General features: G+C 52.8%; 1 protein-coding gene across 2 annotated transcripts; it reads right to left on the reverse strand.

Moving 5' to 3' along the window:
* Positions 1 to 2278: 2278 nt before the first annotated feature.
* Positions 2279 to 15895, reverse strand: ZNF598 (zinc finger protein 598, E3 ubiquitin ligase). 2 transcript variants are annotated; one of them, XM_021552668.3, is made up of 12 exons: positions 15701 to 15895; positions 14073 to 14185; positions 12770 to 12899; positions 11328 to 11539; positions 10042 to 10259; positions 9042 to 9159; positions 7878 to 8062; positions 7485 to 7554; positions 6347 to 7107; positions 5229 to 5364; positions 4323 to 4467; positions 2279 to 4212 (listed from the first exon to the last, which is right to left on the reverse strand). In XM_021552668.3, exons 1-12 carry the CDS (start codon positions 15881 to 15883, stop codon positions 3865 to 3867), a joined length of 2619 nt encoding a protein of 872 aa, XP_021408343.3. In that variant the 5' UTR covers positions 15884 to 15895; the 3' UTR covers positions 2279 to 3864. The 2 variants fall into 2 exon arrangements, with proteins under 2 accessions (XP_021408343.3, XP_021408342.3); XM_021552667.3 differs by having other exon boundaries at positions 7485 to 7557.
* Between the last annotated feature and the right edge of the window lie 628 nt (positions 15896 to 16523).

Below are 16523 nucleotides of genomic sequence, written 5' to 3' on the forward strand. Positions count from 1 at the left end.
GGCCTGCATCGCCTTTCTTTGCCCCCCCACGCCCATCCCACCACGCTCGGGGCCCTGGGGCAGCAGCAGGGACACGGCCAGGACGATGCCAGCACAACTCCTGGTGCTTCCCGAGGGCTGCTCCAGCTTCCCAGGGTCGCCTTGCCCTTGCGGGAGGCTGCTGGGCTGGGCAGGGAGCAGCAGGATGGGCTGGGTGCCCCAGAGGCTTCCCGGCAGCACGGGAGATGCTCCTTGATTCAGCCAGAGCTGGGAATAAAGAACCTGTCCTGCCTCATCGCTCAACAGGAGGGAGCTGAGCCCTGACCCTCAGAGTGCCGGTGCCAGGCAGCGCAGGGGTGGCACCGTGCCGGGGTGGCACTGGGACGGGCAGGAGCCACAGCGTTTTCCCAGGGAATAGCGCTGGGCTCGTGTCCCAAGGCCGTGTCACCAGGCAGGATGGGACAGCCCCAAACTCCCCAGGGTGGGGAAAGCCTCCATCCACCTCAGCCTGCCTCAAACAACCCCAATCTGGGGGTTGTTGGTGCAGCGGGAGCCCTGGGTGACACCCATGCCTGGAATCCTGCCCCAGAGCCTTTGGGAGCCCCCCCGGTGTCCCCCCAGTGTCACCGGTGCCCTGTGCTGGTGGCAGCCCCTGGGTGTGCCCCTGGGGCAGGGCAGGGTGAGGTGGGGCTGTCACCAACACTCCCCTGGCTGCAGTGACCGTGGGGTGCTGGGGGTTCAGGGGTTTGCAACATCCATTTTCCTCTTTTCTGCTCTTTTTCTCCCAGCTGTGCCTCAGCAGCACTCACCCCCTTGTCACCACCCAGGCCACATCCTAAGAGGACGTCAGGGCTGTCCCAAAATTGTCCCAAAATCATGCCAGGATTGTCCTGAGCGTGCCAGGGCTCTGCCATCCTCACAAGATGTTTGCAGCCCTCTGTTCTCCCCAGAGCTCAGCAGCACCTCGAGCTCACAGAGGGCTGAGCACAGCCCAAAAGCTTCTGCACAGTGTTAGAACTAAATTTGGGTGCAAAGAGCAGAATTCCAGCATTCTGCCTTTCCTGGGGCTGCATCCTGCCCCTCCCATCCTCTTGCTCCAGGAGGCTCTGTCACACCACCACCGTTCTCAGTAACCACACCATGCACTGTGCAGCCCAAGCACATTTAAAGATTTGGAATTTTTGCCAACATTTCAAGCTGTTCCTAGCAAAGGTGGAAGCTTTGCTTAAGTGATGCTCTGTAAAAAATATTCCCTGTGGATTACCTGCTCTGTGCCGGGGGCTGGAAAGCAAACCCCTCCACAGGACAGCACATTTGGGATCTCAAACCCCTCCCTTCACAGGACAGCACATTTGGGATCTCAAACCCCTCCCTTCACAGGACAGCACATTTGGGATCTCAAACCCCTCCCTTCACAGGACAGCACATTTGGGATCTCAAACCCCTCCCTTCACAGGACAGCACATTTGGGATCTCAAACCCTTCCCTTCACAGGACAGCACATTTGGGATCTCAAACCCCTCCCTTCACAGGACAGCACATTTGGGATCTCAAACCCCTCCCTTCACAGGACAGCACATCTGGGATCTCACTGCTCTTGTACCTGGCCACTGGGATGAGATTCCCATCAGTTCACAGCACAACAACGAGTGACACCACAGCATTCCTGTTCCCCTCCCATCAGCCCCTTACAGGGCTGGCTCCTGGCTCTGTTCCTTAGGAAATCCCAGCATTTTCCCATGCAGTGGGTATTTCTCTCAGTAAAAACTCCTGGGTATTTCACAGACCCCTCCCAGCCCGTGCTGTCCCCAAGCAGGTGGCTCTGGTCCCCTCTGGTCCCCCCTGGTCCCGTTCTCAGTTGCATTTTGCCCCTGTGTGTGTCACAAGCCCCTCTCTCCCCTCAGTGAGGCTCAGGCCCAGCCCTCACTGCCTCAACTTGAAGCCCCAGTTCAGCTGCCTGGATTTTGTTGCAATACACATTCAAACCTCAGCTCCTTTCAGAGTTTTAATCTCCAACAGCTCCCACCTGAAGGTCGGGAAGTTCAGTTTTTTTGCCAATACCTCTGTCCAAGCAGACGCTTCCAGGAGTTGCAGTTGTCACTAACCTCTGTGCAGTGTAGTATGAAGTGGACTGTGTATGGAAATAAGTTAAAAATGTTTACAATTTTGTATATATTATATATATAAAAATATCTTTTGAGAGAACAATCTGTGATTCTGTATTTTCGGTGTCTGTGTAACCAACTGCAACTTATTTTCAATAAAGAGCTAAAAATAAATAGAAAAAAAAAAAAAAAGATTTGGTAATAAGTTTATTGAATCAGGTGAGCACAAGGAACAAGGAGACTGCAACATCAGGCCCCAGAGATGCAGCAGCTCGAGGGAAATCCCAGCAGCAGCTCCCAGGGAGCTCAGAGCTGCTGCTGGAGAAATAACTGAAACCCAAGGGAAGACAGAAGATGCTCCTGCAGGGAAGACATTTCACTCCCTGAATTTTACAAACCAAAGGGATGGGGAGAGTTGCTGACTGAAGTGGTGGTAGCACCCAGCCCACTCAGGGGCCAGGAACAGGGACTGCCAGGGGCTCCTGCACCCAAATCGCCCTCCCCAGCCCCTTCTGGGCCAAATCCAATGTGCACAGCTGGTCAGAACAGTCTTAAGTATTCAAGCAAAGAAACCCAAAGCACTTTGCAGCCTGAGAGCAAGCAAAAATAACACATGTAAGGCAAGGAAGAGTGGCTGTAGGCAGGAGTAGCTCTTGGGTAACACTCTGAGCTTGATTTCACAGAAATGATGATGCTAGAAAAGCTGTGTTTCATCACTACAAATTACATAAATTAACGTCAGCTTTATTCCTACACCTTAGAAATAACTAAACCTGGAGATGGGAGAAAATCAGAGACTGAACTACAGCCAGGGGGGACTCCTGGCACTCCATCACCTCAGAGCTGCTGCTGGAGGAGTCACTTCAGAGGAGGAAGAGATCCCCCTCTTCCTCTGAGGAGGAATTTGGGGGTGCTAAGGAACAGGAGCAAAAGGAGGTGCAGGTGTCAGACTACTGTAAACAGATAAATGCACTTAAAGGCACTGCAGAAAACATGGTCAGTAATCAGCAGCATTTAATGTCCCAGGATGCTGTTGGGAGCTCCCACCAGTAATACATCCAAGAAATTAGAAACATGGCAGTCATTAAATAAAATTCTCGTGTGCTTTACAGAGAGTAAAGCCTTAATGCTGTTACTGTACATGCAGGGCTACAAAATCAGTTTCTTGAAAGAACTTTACAGAAAATGTCAGAGGCAACTTCAAATCTTGCACAGATCAGCCCAATTCTTCAAGCAGCAGAATTGACTCTGTTTGCAGAAAGGGAAATTCTGCAGCCCAGTGTTTGCAGCTCTCCTGGTCACACACCCCAGTGAGCAACACTCTCTTGCACCTTTTACCCCTGACTAGTGTGATCTTCACTGAAATAGCACAAAAAAAATCAGAATGTTATAAGGGAAGCCACTTCCATTCATTTCAGTGATCCATAAACTTCCCCCACCCCAAAACCAGAAAGAAACCCCCAAACCAGAAGCCTGTCCCCCTATTGTGTCCCCTGGCATTCTGCAGATCCAAAAGGATTCCCAGCTATTGCATGTTCCAGGAGGCAGGAGCCCTGCCTGCCTGCCCCCCCTGCAGCTCAGCCTAACCCCAGCCCGATTTGGGAGCTCAGGCAGCGGGTGGGGACGAGCTCTGGCACATTCCCGTGATCTCTTTGCCCAGGAGGGCTTCCCAAGTCACCTGCTCCTCACTGCCTCAAGGGCACCAGCCCCCAGCTACTGCCAAACCTCGTTCCAAAGTGCACATCCCCAGCCAGAGCCTGGCTGGTGGCCCTGGGGAGAGCTAACTGATGATCCTGCTGATTGCCTGCAGCGAGGGGAACTCCTCATCCTCGATGTGCAAAGCTTTGTGGGTCACCACGTCCTGCTGGGTCAGCACCTGCCTGCACGTGGGGCAGATGTAGCAGTCGAGGTCGGCGGGGGAGTCCGTCTGCCAAACATTCTTTTTGTTCTTTTTGGGTTTGTTGGAGCTTTGTTTCTCCTTGATCCGGAAGTCGTTGTGAGCAGAGAGCAGTTCCTGCTGCTTGGCTGTGTCTGGCAGCAACACCAACAACTCCTTGAAAATCTTCTTGAAGTTTTCCCCCAGCAGCTCCCGGCAGCTTTTGTAATACTGAGCTGCAGAGATCAGCCCCTGCAGGGGACAGGGAAGGGCAAGAATCAGAGGAAAATGAATATTTATATATTAAAAATCCCACTAGAACTCAGGCCTCCCAGCAAAGGAGGCTTTGGGAACCCACTCACCTGCCTGAACTGCCCAGAATGAGTTTTAAATTTATTGAACTTGGACTCGTCGCTCTGAAGAAATTCTTTAATGGATTGTATGAGCTGGATGTTCCTCTGCTGGAAGTTCTCAGGTATCAAGTATGATCCATGACAGGATTTTGGCCTGTGTTGGAAAAGACCAGAAGTGACCCTGACACTGGTTTGTGTCACATAAAGATGTCCTGGGACATAAATCACAAGGCTGTTCTGGTTTACAGCTGCACGTCCTTCCTCCACCCAGCTACACAAAAGCAGCACACAGTTGTCTTGTCAGGATAATAAAATATGGGATTTCCATATCAGATTCCAGCTTTACACAAACAGAATGTTTAAAATCCAAGTCTAACGTGGTCTTGATGAGCTACTCTGTGAGCTGGGTGCACTCAAAAGACCTGAGCAAAGACCCCACAGTGAATAAACCAACAGGTAATGCAGGTTCTCTATAAACTGACAGGTTTTCCTCCCCCTTTCCCAAAAACTCCTCTTTCTATCCCAGAAGGAACCAGAGAGCAGCTCCTGGAAAGATCAGAGCAGTGAAGGTCACCAAGGAGAACAAGCCTCAGCACCCTGCTGCTGGGACTCTCACAGAATTGATGGGAAGCACAGGAATATGTTGGAGCTGCAGATTCCCAAATAAACCTAGGATAGACCAAGGTCTGAGCAGCCAAAACATTGCAGAGGTTTGCAGTTCCTCAGACTTGTAACTACACAGGGCTGTTTTATGGCTGTTTAATGCAATTCTCCTGAATCCAACCCTGGGACTTCCCAAGGGGAACCTTCCCCCAGCTGGCCCCGCTCGGAGTCACCCCCTGTGTGCTGTTTGGGCCCCTGTGACACGAGTGAGGTGTGAGGTGTCCCACAGCCCCTGGCAGGCCCTTGACTCACTCTTTCAGAGCTGTAGTGACGGGTTCAGAGAAGGTGGAGGACGGGATGACAGCGAAGCCCGGGGGGGGTTTGCTGACAGGCACCGACAGGCCCGGAGGTGGAGGAGGATTCTTCAACAGCACCACGGAGTTAAAGCCTGAGGGAAGCAGGGAAAGGGCAGGAATTAGAGCACTCACAGACCCCTGGCTAAAACCCACACCAGTGCCTGACACACTCTGCAGAAGCACCAAGAAGAGTTTGCAGTGCAGACATCACTGTATTAGAGAAAACCTAAAAAAAAAATCTTCAAGAAGCACTTGAGAGTGGCTGATGTTCCTCTACAGAGAAAGTGCTTTAATTATTCATTTACTTTCTCAATGGAAAATAATTTTGAAAGCCCACTCAGAGTCACAAAGGAAAACACTTTTGCATGATGAAAGTGAACACAAAGCACGGGAGGAGGCAGCGGGCCCAGCCTGGCCTCCCCCAGCAGGAGCTGCACAGAGCGGTGCCGGCGCCTCCCGATGCGATGCCACTGCCATGAAAACCACTCCAGGTCACGTCTGCTCCTGTCTCCCTGCTCTCACAAGGTCACGGCTAAAAGCACAGCAGGAAACCTCTGCCAGCACAGGAGGAAGTGAAGTGACAAGTGCCAGCAGGGACAGGACACAGCCAGATTCCCTTTGCCTGCAGCGGCTTCCAAGGCAGATCTTCGAGCACAACGCACGGATGTGTCAGCCCTGGGGACAGGGAAACACCAGCTCCACATCCATGAGCCACTCCCAGTGAGCAAACAACTCCAGCTGTGGGGCAGAGGAGACTCCCAGAGGACATTCCAGCCCCGCTGTGACACCCAGGCTGCCTCTGTCTCCAGAGCCCAACCTGGCACCTGGTGGCAGAACCACAAGAGAGCCAGGAGGAGTTTTCACAACACATCCATGTGTTCTCTGGGCTCTCCCCGAGCAAAGCTGGCCGTGCTCAGCAGTGCTTCCCCATCCCTGGAAGTATCCAAGGCTAAGCTGGAGCAACCTGGTCTAGTGGAAAGCACCTCTGCCCATGGCAGGGAGTGGAATGAGATGATCTTTAAGATCCCTCCCACCCAAACCAATCCGTGACTCTGAGATTCATTCCCTGCTTACCTGGTGGCGGGGGCATCCTGGCTGATCCTGAGCTCCCAAGAGCTGGGAAGTCTTCCTGAGGTAAAGGGCATTTGTTAGTCACTGGGGGCTTTTTAAGGCCGGGGGGCTCTTTGGGTGCAGCACAGCCAGCTGATGGCTTCTCCGAGTGCCCGTTGACGACAGCGGTGGCTCTGTCGGGGCCGTGAGCAGCAGGGAACACCCTGCAGGGCTGCTCTGCCTCCAGGGGCTTCTCTGTGGCTGGCCTGGGCAACAGCGTCTCCTGGGGTGGGCGTGGGGAGGATGGGCTCTGCTTCTCAACCCCCATCTTCTTCTTCTTGCCCACTTTCGTAAAAGTTTGTGAGGTAGAAGCTGCCAGCAAGGACGAGACGTCGAACATGGTCGGGGTGTTGCGGATCTCCTGGGTGGTCAGGCCACCACTGCCGTCCTCGTCGTCCGATTCACAGAGTTTATTGCTCTTCTTACTTCCTTTGGAGGTGTTCAAGGATGGTTTTTTGGCTGGCTGGTTGACACAGGGGCTGGCCATGGCTTTGACCACGTTTTTACTGGAACCGTTGTTCCATGCAGATGTGATGTGAGTTACCGTCCTATTGGTGGGCTTCACTTTGGACACCAGGGCTGGGAAATCCTCCTCCTGGAAGGCTGCTTTCCTGGCAGTGGCCGTGTACATCAGAGACATCCCTGATGAGATGGTGGGAGCTGCAGAGGAGGACAAGCTTGGGAAATCTTCTTCTTTGAGCTTAACCAGTGCTGGCTGGGCAGAGCTGTGAGGACAGGAGAGGGTTGGAGTTACTGAGGCAGCAGAGCCCCAAGGGACAGCACAAACCCACAACTCTCCTCTCCTCCTCAGACTGTCACTTAGGGTGACACAACAGGACCAGATGATCCTTGCGGATCCCTTCCAGCTGAGGATATTCCATGATTCTATTCCATGATTCTAAGATCAAGCCAGGAGCTGAAGCAATGCCTGATGCTGTTCATGCTGGTGAGCAGTACAGAAACAGCTCCAGGCAGGAAGGGATGGGGCAGGGGAAACCTTGGAGGGATCAAACGAGCTGGAAAATTATTTTCCCCAGAAATGCAGAACACATCAATCAGCTTCTAAACGTGCTTTGTCCCTGCTGCAGCCCTGCAGACTCACCCTGGGAGAGGTCCTGCTGCAGAGCCGATTGCTGGAAAGTCATCCTGGCTGAGCACTCCGTTAGCAGCTGCTTCTTTTGGAACAGGGACAGAAAGAGCAAAGACATTGTTTTCAACCCAAACCCATTCATTCCAGAGCAAGGGCTATCAATGGCTGTGACAGCAGCACCACCAAGGCCTATTTTCAGCAGCTGATGATGCCATTAACTGACATTCCAGAAGAACAATTTAAATCCATGCATCACTATTTCCTTCAATTAACTGTGTTGCCCATTATGTCATGGCATTCAGGAAATTCATTATACTCTACATGAGTAAAACATGGGTAAGGCAAAACTTTCTGGGGGCACCTTCCAGACACTGATATACCCTGCAGCACCTGTCCAACACTCACCTGTGACATCGTTTGAAGACTTTGGCACACGCTTGGAGCCGAGCACGTCGGGATCCCTCAAATCCTCCTTTCTCCCCCTGCTGCTGCTGCCTTCCTCTTTGTCCTCCACCCTCTTCTTCTCCTCCTGCCGTTTGGCTGCCACAGATGCCCTGACTGCTGCTGCAACATCCCTGTCCTCTTCTTCCCTGCAGGAGAGGGCAGACTCCCTTGGTCAAACAGCAAGGATCAGGGAGCAGCTGCCTTGCTGCATCTCACCTCTGCGGTGCCATCCCTGATCTCGTGCTGCCACCTGCTGAGAAGGCCAAACCAGCCCCACCACTCAATCCACCCCAGGCAGGCAACATTTCCTCCCTGGATTTCCAGATTCCATGTGTGGGAGTAACAATCCAAGCCAGAAGAAACCGGGGTGAACAGGGAGAGACAGGACCAAGGACACAGGGGGCACCTGTCTCTCCCATTCATTTCCAAATGTATGGAATCATTCTTGGAGGCCACAGGAACTCTCTGAGACATGGCTGGGCATGAACTCTCAACACATGCACGATCCACATGCGACACCAACAGAGGAGTGTTTTGGGATGGACTTTTTTTTCCCCCGTGGAATCACCAATAACAAACCAGCTGCCCACCCAGCAAGAAAAAGAAGAAGATGTGCAGGATGTAAAAAGCACTCGGGTCTGGTGTGGATGAAGAGACATAGAAATGCAAAGTTTCATTTCAATACTTAACCCCCTTCCTTTTCCAAAGCACTCAGTCTGGCCACACAGAGATCTGTTAGTTCGATGAAAAGCATGGTCCTTAGAACAGGAATTTCATGACTACCCAGACCAAAAACTCCATTAAACCTGCACAGACTTGTCACCTACTTCAGAAAATCCTATTTAGAGAAGTTTGCATAAAAACAGCTGCTGGAATTAAGTTAGGATTCTGAGTTTATTTAATCCAAAAGTTGACGGTTGATTGCTTGCTTCTTGAGCTGAAACTTCACACAAAATAATTCCATGATGACCCAGCACATAGCCAGGACATAGGCTTGAACTCACCATGGAGGTTTCCAAATTTTGTATCACTTCTTTCCTCCTAATCCACCAAAATATTGTGAATTGGCAGGTAAAAGCCAAGACTAAACGGGAGTAAAACTCCACACAAGGTTGTGCTACTCACCTCTTGTACCTCCAGCTGCCTCTCCTGTTCTGCTGGCTCCCTCGGCTGCTCAACCTGCCCGCCCTCCCTTGCCTGTTGAACCTGTCAACCTCCTCGTAGTCGTCTCCACCTACAACACCTAAAACAGGGAGGAGGGATGATCAGTCTCAAGTTATTTCTCTAGTGTGGGCATCACACTGCGCCTTAAAAATGCAAAAATATACACGTACAAATAAATTATCTTCATTTCTTTCTGATGACCAAGTCAGCAGTTCTCCTAAAATCAGCTGTCCTCATTAAACTCACATACAGGGAAAAAATCCTGCAACAATTCAGGCAGGAAAGGATGTCTGGAGATCACCCGCCTTTACTCAAAGCAAGGCCAGCTCTAAAACCACATCAGAGGGCTTTGTGTGGGCAAGTTCTGGTTATCCTCAACTTCTGCAAGCTCTCAGGTTGGAGAGGCCTTCTCAACCTCTACAAAGTTCTTGGGTTGAAGAAGCCTTCTCAACCTCTGCAAGCTCTCAGGTTGGGGAGGCCTCCTCAACCTTTACAAAGCTCTTGGGTTGGGGAGGCCTCCTCAACCTCTGCAACCTCTTGGGTTGGGGAGGCCTTCTCAACCTCTGCAAGCTCTCGGGTTGGAGAGGCCTTCTCAACCTCTGCAAGCTCTCAGGTTGCGGAGGCCTTCTCAACCTCTGCAACCTCTTGGGTTATAGAGGCCTTCTCAACCTCTTGGTGCTGTTCCAGGGCTTGTCTACCCTCTTTGGAAAGAATTTCTTCATGGCTATGAAATATTCACCAGGGAATTCTTGAAAACGCGTAGAGAACAAGAACCACAGAACGGTTTGGGTGGTAGGAGGACCTTAAAGAACACCTTGCTCCTAAGCAAGGACACCTCCCACCAGCCACACCAGGCTGCTCCAAGCCCCGTCCCAGCGCGGGCGCTTGCAGGGACGGAGCTGTGCCTGCCCACCCTTGGGGTGCCCCTGCCCGCCCGCGGGGTGCGGCCGTGCCCGCTGACCGTCGGTCCTGCGCGGGTGCCGGGGGGCGTAGGTGAACTGCAGGTCGATGTGGCGGTTCTGGCGCGCCTCGGCGCGGCTCTTGCTGTGGCAGGCGCTCTTGTGGGCCTTGTAGTCGATCTCGGTGCGGAAGGCGTGCGTGAACTGCTCCGAGCTGCAGCGGCCTTCCTCGCACAGAAAGTGCTTCTCCCTGAAGTGCTCCCGCAGGTATTCGTAGTCACTAGAAGGGAAAACACAGAGCTGACCCTTCCTTGTCAGAACCCCGGCCTGGTTCAGGGGTTCCATGTGCTGGAAAAGTCTCTCCTCCAACCTAAGCTTCCCAAGAAAGGCTCAGCAGTCTCTGTTGTTTGGCCTCAAGGCAGTTTATTGCAAGTTATCTAAAAGATTTTATTCTCGGGCTGCTGTGGTTTGCTCACAGCTCAGGCAGAGGCACACACACACCCTGACATCCTCTCTGACTCCCGACTGCTTCTTCTCTCCCCGCCAGGGCTGCTGCTGTCTTTTATATGGTACATTATGTGTTACATGTTCACAGTTTTTCCCAATGCCTATTACCTATATTAAATGGTGCTTTTCTATCTTTTATATGGTACATTACATGTCACATGTTTACAGTTTTTCCCCAATACCTACTACTTATACTAAATGGTACTTTTCTACTCTAAACCAATCCGTGAGTGCCAGCACCACCAAGAACATGGAGGTGAGGAAGAAGAAAGAGAAGAAACAGAACCGGCCTACATTCCTCCATCTTAAAACTTCTGACCCCCATGTACAAAGTAAAAACCCCCCTGTACAGGTGTTAAAACTCCCTTGTACAATACTAAAAAATTCTTCCCTCTACTTTGTGACTACTTCTACTATAATATCTAAACTTTTGTGACTCCTTGCTCCATGTTCAAAGTTGGCAAATCATTCCATGCCTCAAACTCAAAATCACAGCTGTTTCCAGCTGCCTGCCAGGGTCTCAACTGCCTCCGACCAGGGCCCGGAACCTTCAAAAATATCTGAGGGACATTTTGAGTTCCAACACTCCCTAATAGTAAAAGGGTTTTAAAATCATGGGGATCTGGGGAGTTAAAAGGAAAGCTAGGCTTAGCAGACCCTGGGAAAATACCCTGGGAAAGTATAGGCCTTGTGCTTGCTAGAACTGCACCTGTCTCACTAGTATATGATAAATGCTTTCAAACCTAAATTCAAAGCACACTCAAGGAATTTTACTTCCAAATTTAAGCTAGAAAAAGGAAATTTAAGCTGGAAAAGGAACTCATATCAGTAATGTGCTTGCCTGTAGTACTCCTGAGCCCCCTCAGAGTCACAGAAGTGGCAGAAGTAGTGATCCCTGCGCAGGTGTTTCAGCAGCTCGTCGTTGTCCAGGTAGCGCTCGTCGCAGAACTTGCAGAGGGGGTGGCCCCGGTGGGAGGTGTCATCGGGGTCCCCGTGGATCCGGTGCCGGGCCAGGTCCTTCCTGGAATACCATTTCCTCTCGTAGGTGAAGATCTGGAGAGCAGGTATTGTGTTAATACATTGGTACTTATAGATTTGTACTGCTTCCTATGGACACGGAACCAAACAGAACGAGCCAGGCTGTGTCCAGCTTCTCCATCTGTAGGGGTGGAAGACTTGCTTCCAGAAAATGCAGTTTGACCACAAACACCTACAATTTTTGGTGGACAGGAAGTAAAATTCAAGTGATGGATTCAAATTAAATCTAACTTGCATTTCTCTGAACACTGGAAATGAACTTAATTCACTTTTTTTCCATTTGGAATCTTTTTATGCTGTAACGAGTTTAAATTATAATCTCTGGAGTGGAAAACGCCTAACTATGTATTTATCAACAAGCAGTACTTTGCATTCTCAAATTTAGAAACCCCAAGGGAGCTGCTTCAGTTTCCTCTCACAGTAACCATCCCAAATAGCTGCACAGAGAGGAGCCACTTCAGTGAACAACTTGTGTATCACAAGCCAACCCTCTGTCCCCACTACCTCGTGAGGTCTTTTGGTAGGAAGGGTTCTGGAGATGCCAAAAATATTAATCCAGCCTTGAGAACAGAATATCCTTTATTTCTGGCCTAGGCAAGGACTGGGAAATTGCTCTGGGAAAAGATTTGTTTGGCTTTGCCAAGGCTGATGGACTGAAGCTTCCACAGTTTTAAAAGTTTCTTCTCAGTGGGTACGAGTAACATGTGACTTTTTTCTTTGAAATAAAAATCTCTACAGTATTCTGAAATTAAAAAGCAACAGTTTTAATACTGTTTGTGAGAGAAAATGGCAAACCAGTTCCCTCAGTGCTGGCTACGTACCCTGAGCATGAAGCACCTCACCAGAAACCAAAGGAGGTCCTGCCCTCCTTTCCCACTTCCCTTCAATCAGCTCCAGGAATTCCAAGACCACAGGAAAGACTCAGCTCAGTTCCCCAGCTTATTAGGGTTCATTTAGGTCAACCTGCTCACTCCTGGATCCCATCCCTTTTGGCAGCAAACTCCAGTTCACCTGGCACCAACCAACTGTGGCACCACCACCGTGGGGTTTAATTTAAAACCTGGAGAACCTCCAGACCCTCTTCATTAATCAGTTTATGGAAGGAGAAAGGCTTAAAATAAAGCAACTGGCCTCACTGCAGGAAGAGGGAACTTAAAGAAATCTGTTCTGCCTTCCCATCTTCCCAGGAACTCCTGGAGGGAAACTCCCCTCCTTCCCACACATCCAAGCAGAGGCCCAGCTCACCTTCAGGTGTTTAACACAGAGTTTGCAGCAGAAGAGTTCGTGCTGCTTCCTCATGTGCTGCTCCAGATCTGCAAAGGTGTTGAAGGGCTTTGCATCCGGGCACAAGGGGCACTCGTGCTGCAGCAGCTTCCTGAGGGACGAGAGAGATTCCCAAAAATGATCCAATTCCCTCTCAGCACCCCGACACCTCTAGCAAAACACAAACTTCCATCCCTGGCAGAAGGCTCCAGCTTTAAGGCTGCCCCTGCAAGCTGCAGTGAGGGTGTGACCTGCTTTTTGCAGGAATTCTGCTGCACGGCAGGAACAGGATGAAACCAAACTACACCAAGGTTCCAGCTGCTGGAGAAGAGCTGAGCAGCCACAGAGGAGCCACATTGTCACTGCAAAACTGAGCAAACTGAAACAAACCCTTCCCCTGCTGGAGATTCCTGCAGCATTCACATCCAATTCCATTACACTTCCCACTGTCAGAAACTGAGGAATACGGTGGGGAGAAATAAATTGAAATTAAGGACTTGTATTAGGAAAGGAGGGAAAATGCCTCCCCAAAACCCCACCACACAATGGTTCCCAGAAGAGCTGAGCATTGGTCTCACTGGGAGACTCCCACTCCCTCATTCCCATAAATATCAAGCCATGCAAAACTGTAAATGTACCAAAGTTACATTCTCAGCCCAAATCAGACTGAACATAATGCCCAACTTGCCAAGGAAAAGGTTCCACTGTCTGCATGGCTTCGTTTTTTCCACTCCTCTTTCCATTATGTCAAACCCTACCAATTAAGATTATTATGAAAGATATTTGTAGAACATGATGCTAATGCCACGTTTTTATTCTGCACTGGTTTTTCCACTTCACCTTTTTTCCCCTCCCATTCAGAATTAAGATCTTTGTTTGAAGACCTTGTTACTCTTCATGCAATACTTGGCACACCTGGGTTTGGCTAGTCCTTATTCAGCACAGCAGTAATTAAAACTATAACAGTAATTAAGTCTTTATCAATTTCCACAGCAGCCACGCAAGGAACGGGCAGGCTTTCAGCAAGTTCGCTGCTGTTAAAGATGGCAAAAAATGACATTTATTGAGAGAACAAAGCTTGTGCGTTGCGTTGAATCCAACAGCACAGCCCCGAGGAGCTGCTGAGGGCTCAGGGCCCTGCTCCGGGCTGTCACCTGGCCAAAAACACCTGCACGGCAGGTGACTCACATCCCAGCAGAATTCCAGGAAAGCACAGCACCGCCCTCCCGCAGCAGCGCTTCCTGCCACGTGCTCGGGGACATTCCAGGGAGGAGCCAGAGCTCACCTGTACAGCCCATACACCTCAGCATCCATGAAATAAATGTCGTATTTCTTCTCATGCTGCAGCTGCTGCAGGGCTATGGAGGAGAAGGACGGGAGCTTCTGCCCAAACACCACCTGTGGGAAGAGCAGCGGGACGGGGATTGCGGGCAGGACCTCTGCGAGCTGCCCACGCCCACAGCCTGGTGCCAGCCCCAGCTGTCACCTGCCCCGGGCACTGTCCCCTGCTGTCAGCAGGGCACATCTTATCAAGCCGCCAGGGAAACGTGGATGGCCCAGCCTGGCCTCTGGAGTTTGAACGAGATTAGGAAACGCTTCTGCTGTGTTTTGCTCCCACAGCTGTTCCCAGAGTAAATACCCCAAGCAGCACAACCCCTCTCACAGCCAATGCCTGGCAGGAGCCCTGCCCTCAGCTCCTCCCCGTCTCCTGGGGGATTCACCGGAGTCTCCAAGTGACAAGTGACTCAGTGCCTCAGGGTGGCACAGAAACCACTGCTTCCTCTTCCCTTAACTCCCAGGACAGCGAGGAGCTAAACACACAGCACCTCCTGAATTAGCAGCACCACACAGCCCTGCCAGGGCATTCTCCTGCTGCCCTCCCAGGACATTTCCCTGCTGCCCTCCCAGGACATTTCCCTGCTGCCCTCCCAGGGCATTTCCCTGCCGTCCTCCCAGGGCATTCCCTGCTGCCCTCCCAGGACATTTCTCTGCTGCTCTCCCAGGACATTTCCCTGCTGCCCTCCCAGGGCATTCCCTGCTGCCCTCCCAGGACATTTCCCTGCCGCCCTCCCAGGACGTTCCCTGCTGCCCTCCCAGGGCATTTCCCTGCCGCCCTCCCAGGACATTCCCTGCTGCCCTCCCAGGGCATTTCCCTGCCGCCCTCCCAGGGCATTCCCTGCTGCCCTCCCAGGACATTCCCTGCTGCCCTCCCAGGACATTTCCCTGCTGCCCTCCCAGGGCATTTCCCTGCTGCCCTGCCAGGGCATTTCCCTGCTGCCAGCTGCCCCGCTGGGCTCGGAGCACTGCAGCTCCCACCTCCAGCACACATTCCCAGCCTGGGAATCGCTGCGGGAACAGCTGGAGTTACCAGCCCCAGCCCGGAAAGGCTGAGACATAGATACACTAAGTTCAGTTCTTACAGCAAAAGCTACATTAGAAATCTAGAAGTAGATTCCCAGAGCAGCTGGGGCTGCCCCTGGATCCCTGGCAGTGCCCAGGGCCAGGCTGGACAGGGTTTGGAGCAGCCTGGGACAGTGGGAGGTGTCCCTGCCATTGCAGGGGTGGCACTGGGTGGGCTTTGAGTTCCCTTCGAACCCAAACCATTCCAGGATTTTACAATTCCATCACCCCCCTAAGAGCTGATCCCTCCCGGAGCAGGGAGCAAAGGCTCCATTCTACGCTGCCAGAGCGAGCCCCGCTGACTCCACACCATCAACATTCGCTGAAACTCCATTTTCTTCACACTCTGCTCCCCACCCTCCCGGGCGGCGGCGGCGGCACCCCCGGGAGCGGGGCTGAGGGCGGACAACCCGGGACAACCCGGGATAAGCGGGGCCGCCCGTCCCCGCCGGTTCCACCCCAGCCCATTCCCCGCGCGGCCCTGCTCGGGAGCGGCCCCGGGCCCGGCCTCACCTGCCGCAGCTCCTCCCGGCACACGGCGCAGTAGCGGACGCCGCAGAGCGCCCGCATCCGCACGGAGCAGCGGTAGCAGATGGGGTGCTCGCAGCGGCCCAGGGCCACCACGTCCAGCTCCCCGCAGCACAGCACGCACGGCCCCTCCGCCGGGCCCGGCCCCGCGCCGGCCATGGCGGCCATGGCGGCCTCGGCCCCGCGCCGCCCCACCCGCACCACGGAGCGCGGCCCAGAGCGCCGCCCCACCATAGAGACGCGCGGCCACAAAGCGTTCACCGGCCGCCGAGCCCCGCCCCGAGCGCCGCCGCGCTGCCGGAGCCCGCTCCCCCGGCGGCGACAGCGCCGCCCCGCCGCTGTCCCCGCGCGGTCCGCCGTAGACACGCGGCGCGGTGACCATAGAGATGAGCGCGGCGGAGCGGCCCCGGCGCGGCCGCTCTGGCTGCCCCTCGGGGGTGGCTGTGAGGGAAGAGGATCCCGGGGCTGTGAGGAGGCATTTGGGGTCCTCAGGTCCTTCCTGGCTGTGGGGACATGAGGGATCAGACTCTGCACCTCAGTGTGTGGGGACATGAGGGATCAGACTCTGCATTTAGTGTGGGACACGGGGAGCTCAGACTCTGCACCTCTGTGGGGACATGAGGGATCAGACTCTGCATTTAGTGTGTGGGGACATGGGGAGCTCAGTCTCTGCACCTCTGTGGGGACATGGGGGAGCTCAGATTCTGTACCTCAGTCTGGGGGACATGAGGGATCAGACTCTGCATTTAGTGTGTGGGGACATGGGGGATCAGACTCTGCATCTCTGTGGGGACATGGGGACCTCAGA

This window comes from Lonchura striata, chromosome 16 (genome assembly GCF_046129695.1).
Source record: "Lonchura striata isolate bLonStr1 chromosome 16, bLonStr1.mat, whole genome shotgun sequence".
Taxonomy (NCBI): Eukaryota; Metazoa; Chordata; class Aves; order Passeriformes; family Estrildidae; genus Lonchura; species Lonchura striata.

What these genes read in the sequence shown, in the direction of transcription:
- ZNF598 (XM_021552667.3), bottom strand. Translation starts at nt 15,883, where the DNA reads ATGGCCGCCATGGCCGGCGCGGGGCCGGGCCCGGCGGAGGGGCCGTGC. An exon ending in TCTGTGTTAAACACCTGAAG is followed by an intron (nt 11,540 to 12,769) that starts GTGAGCTGGGCC and finishes CCTGCTCTCCAG; the next exon opens with ATCTTCACCTACGAGAGGAA. An exon ending in GGGGCTCAGGAGTACTACAG is followed by an intron (nt 10,260 to 11,327) that starts GCAAGCACATTA and finishes TTTCCCTTCTAG; the next exon opens with TGACTACGAATACCTGCGGG.